This window comes from Sesamum indicum, linkage group LG2 (genome assembly GCF_000512975.1).
Source record: "Sesamum indicum cultivar Zhongzhi No. 13 linkage group LG2, S_indicum_v1.0, whole genome shotgun sequence".
Classification (NCBI taxonomy): Eukaryota; Viridiplantae; Streptophyta; class Magnoliopsida; order Lamiales; family Pedaliaceae; genus Sesamum; species Sesamum indicum.
Window position 1 is genome coordinate 8,093,416 of NC_026146.1, and position 4,883 is coordinate 8,098,298.

General features: G+C 35.2%; 1 protein-coding gene across 1 annotated transcript; it reads right to left on the bottom strand.

Moving 5' to 3' along the window:
• On the bottom strand, positions 732–2,779 carry LOC105155860 (transcription factor MYB98-like). The gene is made up of 3 exons (XM_011071844.1): positions 2,314–2,779; positions 2,073–2,199; positions 732–1,358 (listed from the first exon to the last, which is right to left on the bottom strand). The coding sequence occupies exons 1-3, from the start codon at positions 2,751–2,753 to the stop codon at positions 732–734; spliced, it is 1,194 nt and encodes a 397-aa protein (XP_011070146.1). The 5' UTR covers positions 2,754–2,779.

Here is a 4,883-nt window from a genome sequence, read left to right on the forward strand (position 1 = left end):
GTTAAAGAATAAAAATACAGTATTTATGTATTTTTGCTTTTGTCACCCCGCATACAGGAAACAAGAATGCATAATACATGGGAAGTTAGACATTTGGAGGTTAAACTGGCTGGCTTTTTCTGTCACCTGCTCATGAAAAACAAAATTTTCATCAAAGAGGTTTGAAAAGAACATCAAAAAATTTTGACCAGCGAAGATACAAACAAGAGGAGAATAGGAAGAGAGGAGAAGAAACGTCGCCATTAAAGAACAACAACACTGCATGCAACTGCAAAACGATAAACAAACACCTGGAGAAAATTCGCGACACTGGTCAAGTACTATACTAATAAATTTTATTTCATATATAACCCGTCTTACGTTAGGGACATGACGGTCTTTCTTACATATTACGATGATGATGATAATAATAATAGTAATAACGATAATAATTAAATTGTCTTGAACAAGACAATTAGAGCCAGTTAATTTTACACTGACCTTACAATTACAGAATATTAATATTAATTTTAGTCCTATAGTTAGATAGCAGTCATGACAGTCTAAAACCATTTCCATCAAATCCACCTTCACTCTCCAAGCAGAAGCATGTATCTTGATTCATTCCATGTTTGAGCCCACGGTGCTAAACGATCCCTGATCAAGCATAACCAAAGTAAATCCCTGGAGGAAAAAATGCATCTTGAACCTGCTGCATTGGGATATCCCAGTTACCACCAGTCTGATCCATGTTAAATTCTTCGGAAGAAGCCAACAAGCCGATATAGAAAAAAACCAAAAAAGCCGATATTTCCCATATTCTCCACAGGCAGCTGAGCCTCGAACGTCTGAGTGGGGACCGAGAAATTGCCATTTTGAGAATTGTTCAAATTGGAATAGTTGTTGTTCCCAAATAGATTTTTCATGAAGTCCATCTCCTCATTGATTGCCTCCTGATCGAATGTCATATAAGCCAACGACTCGTCATCATGATCATCAGGGGTAGAAATGAGGGGAGGACTGCTATTATCCTGCACTGATTGATTCCCTGGGACGACAACAGCAGTGGTTGATGCCGGATTGTTAGGCGCAGCAACAGTAGGTCCGGGGTTGGGGTTGGTGGAGGTTGATCCATTGTTGAAGTACTTCTTCTTGATGTAGTCCTCCAAGACAGTGGACAGAGTTATCCCGTTTAGCTTTTCCGGTTTCTTGAGCCTTCTCTTTGATGTCTGCTTTCTTTTGGTGGCATTCCAGTGATTCTTGATTGAGTTCTCGGTTCTCCCTGGAACAAATTTGGCTATTTCTGCCCATTTATTTCCGACCAACTCGTGGGCTTCGATTATCAGCTTCTCTTCTTCTTCAGTCCAAAGTTGATCTTTCTGCAACATTATTCGATCCAAAACAAGAAAAAGATTATAAAATTCAGTGCCTCTAAAATAATAAAATGAGGGGTGGGGGTGGGGTGGGGTGGGGGAATGGCATGCAAAACTCCAACAACAACTCTTACATGGAAGCATAAAATTCAGTGCCTCTAACAAATTATGGTGCTTTGTTGGTGGAAAGTTTTGCAATCACATGAATGTTAACCCTCAGACAAAATAGAAAAGAGGGAACAAACCCTAGAAAATTAAAAATTTTGTCTTGAAAGAAATTAGTCTTGTGAGGAACAGAAACATTTTTGAATGAAAAGATATTGTTCAATAGCAACAAAATGACAGGAAATTAATTAACACTGAAATTTTCCAACAAAAAACCACTAATTAAAATCTTGTCTGAATGAATAATAACTAAAGTTTTATAAGATTTCATGGAAAAGAAAAATAGATTATACTTTTAGGAAAATTTTCATTTAAAAGATCATCTTAAACTCCTAGATCTTAACATATGAAAAGATGAAAGAAGAACTGTGAAAAAGAAAGAAATCTCTTGCAGATTTCTTGTCCCAAAATATCCATCTCCACAGGCTGAAATCTTTGATACCTGTACAGAAACAAGAAAGGCTTAAATTAAAATTAAATCGAGAAATTGAAGATCAGATGATAAACAAAATCACCCTAACAAAACAATAACCAGAATTGAAGTGGATCAAGAACCTTGATATTTGGACGCAAATGATTATGCCAGCGCTCGCGACATTGTTTTCCGATCCTCCCCACCATCTGTTTAGCTACCACAGCCCATTTTCTGCATCCATATTTTGTCACCAACTTAACCAGTTTGCTGCATGGAGCCGAAAACCGCATTAAAAGGCAAAAAAATGGCCATAATTAGTTCCATTTCTTCAAACAATTAAGAATCAGCAAAAAACATAAATATTGTAGTTTATCTTTTCACCTGTCTTCATTATCTGTCCACTGACCCTTGACCCTATTGTCAGTAGAGCCATCAGTCTCTGTGTTGTCAACTCCATTCAAACTCTCATCAAGAGTTGAATTCACAACATAAGAGTTTGAGTTAAGATCAAGGAGAAGTATTCCTCTCACTAAACCTGTGTCAACTTGTGTAGTGAAGTCAGGAAACCCTCCACCGGTCGGAAAATAAGAGTAGGCATTGGGATAAAAGAAGGGTGGTGGATGATTTACCACGGTGTTGAGCAATTGCTGGTGAGAGAGGTTGTTTTGAGCCCACAAGACACTGTCCATGGCAGTGAATGGAGGGCTAATTGGTTCAAGCCAAGAATTGGAATGGCTTTGAAAGCTCCCATAGAGGGAATTTTCTCCTCCAACTTCCATGAGAAGAGAGGGTTGGAAAGGGGCAACCAGAATGGATCTCATCTTAGAGAAAACTCTGTGTTCCTCTCTGGAAGAACTCACAATGAAAAAACAACTGAGCTTGCACCTACATTTGTAGCAAGATGCATGTAACGACAACCGTTGATGCGAAAACAATCCAAGGGCTGAGAATTTGGAACATCGGGCACGAAACTGTGACCTCCCTCTCGGACAAAAGAGTAAAAGCAGGTGAGAGGGATTAAGGGCTCTCATTAAATTCACAGTAATAAATTTCTTTGCTCCAATGTAATACATATGTATGAACTTTTGTATGTATTCCTAAAGCAAATTCATTTTCCAACCACTTTCACAATTCTTTTTCTCTTCTCTTCTGGTTTTTTGCTTCACTTTTCTAAACATTCTTGGGAAAAAAATCGTATATATCTCTAATTACAGTGTGTAAATGTACAAGTCATACATTATGTAGAGACATATATATGCGGCGTGTATAAAAAATGTTAACTTCTTCTGGTTGACTACTAAAACCAGCCATTTTAGAGGTGGAATGCTTTCTTTGATGGAGGTAATTAGGTGGACTCATCTAACAAGGAAGATATTGATAAAATTTCGTAATTACACACGCATATATATATATAAGCAAACATATACATAAAGACAGAAATCCAACCAATTTTAATTTATGACCTGCTATTAATTGCTATCTTCTGTTAAATAAGGGTTTTACTTCTTAATTCTATCTAATTAAGGACAAATATACACATTCATGTGCACTATATCAGTAGCATGCCAATTGTTAAATCTTGAGAGGACATTTTAAAATCCTTATGGCCCAAAATTTCAGATGATAAATATGTATAACTAGTTAATATACATTGTTAGAAGTAGATTCGGAAATGTCAACTTGTAAATAATCAGTGGATAATCCAAAAGGCGGCTTCACCGGAGATTCATGTTAATTAATTACTGCAACAAGATAGCTTGCCTTTGAGTACTTGTGATCATATGCAGGACGGAATATGAATGTAGATGGTGTATGACGTTTGTCATTTGATTGGAATTCCGTAGTATCTAAAAGGTACGAAATGTAATGGCTGTTGATTCTTTACTAGAATGAAATATATACATATATATGTATTTATGGTAATAGAATATGCATTGTCAAGAAAACTTACGAAAATGTTTTACGTATGTTGAAATGTATTTCATTATATATAGTGTTCCATGTGTAATTTATGAAGGATTAGGGGAGATGACGATGGAACTCCCCATCCAGATCGAAAGATTAATATCTACATGCGTTAGATCCCAAGTGGCATGAATGGAATCCAAAATTGAGTTGAAGTGACTATGAAAATTCTTAAAAAGAATCAGTTGTTTTGATGTAAATCGTAACGTGGAAGTCGTACTAGTTTGATGTAGTCTACTTAATTTGAGACTTAACTGTTGAGTTTACTGCCTAAAATCGTAATACTCGAAATACTTAATTAATACATAAACACAACTAAGTACACCTTAGTGAGAAACTTTCCTTTCATCAACTGTTTGAAAGAACGTTGCTGTGAAGAACAATTAGGCCATAAGCTATAAATTTTATGCATATACAGTAAATAGTGTAATAATGGTTCGAAGGTTTGTATAACTTTTCTTCAGCTTCTTCCTTTCTTCATACTTGTTCAACTCATTGATGAATCAAATTTATTTTTGGTATAATTTATACAGGGATGTCAAATTAATAGCTAATTATAAAAGAGTGTCGGAAAAAATTATCTTTTGTTCTTTAACTTGGCTTATCTTCACTTTTGGTCTTTTGAATAAGGTTGTAATGATTTTATCAAATACTTACTGTTTCTTGGCGATTTGCCCTATTAAACATTAAGGCCTACTTAGCAGTTCTATTCTAATTATTACAATATGTTGTGTGATTGAGACATAGTAAATGAAGACGACTTGTGATACGATTCTATTTGTTAAATTGTTACTTACCAATATTGTATGTAATGTTATATGAATTTCTTGATAGTAATGGAATATGATGATATGATATCGAAAAATTGTAATAAAATTAACGTAAAATTTATAGTTCAAAGACATGATTTTAATGGCATATATATAATTTTGGTAATATTTGGGGCGATGAACAAAAAAATTTTCCCACCAAATTTTGCGCAATTA

Excerpts from the sequence above, each read along its gene's own strand:
- LOC105155860 (XM_011071844.1), bottom strand. The coding sequence starts at position 2,753 with ATGAGATCCATTCTGGTTGCCCCTTTCCAACCCTCTCTTCTCATGGAA. Across the intron at positions 2,200-2,313 it reads TGGACAGATAATGAAGACAG|CAAACTGGTTAAGTTGGTGA; the intron begins GTGAAAAGATAA and ends GGCTCCATGCAG. Across the intron at positions 1,359-2,072 it reads ATTTGCGTCCAAATATCAAG|AAAGATCAACTTTGGACTGA; the intron begins GTTCTTGATCCA and ends ATAATGTTGCAG.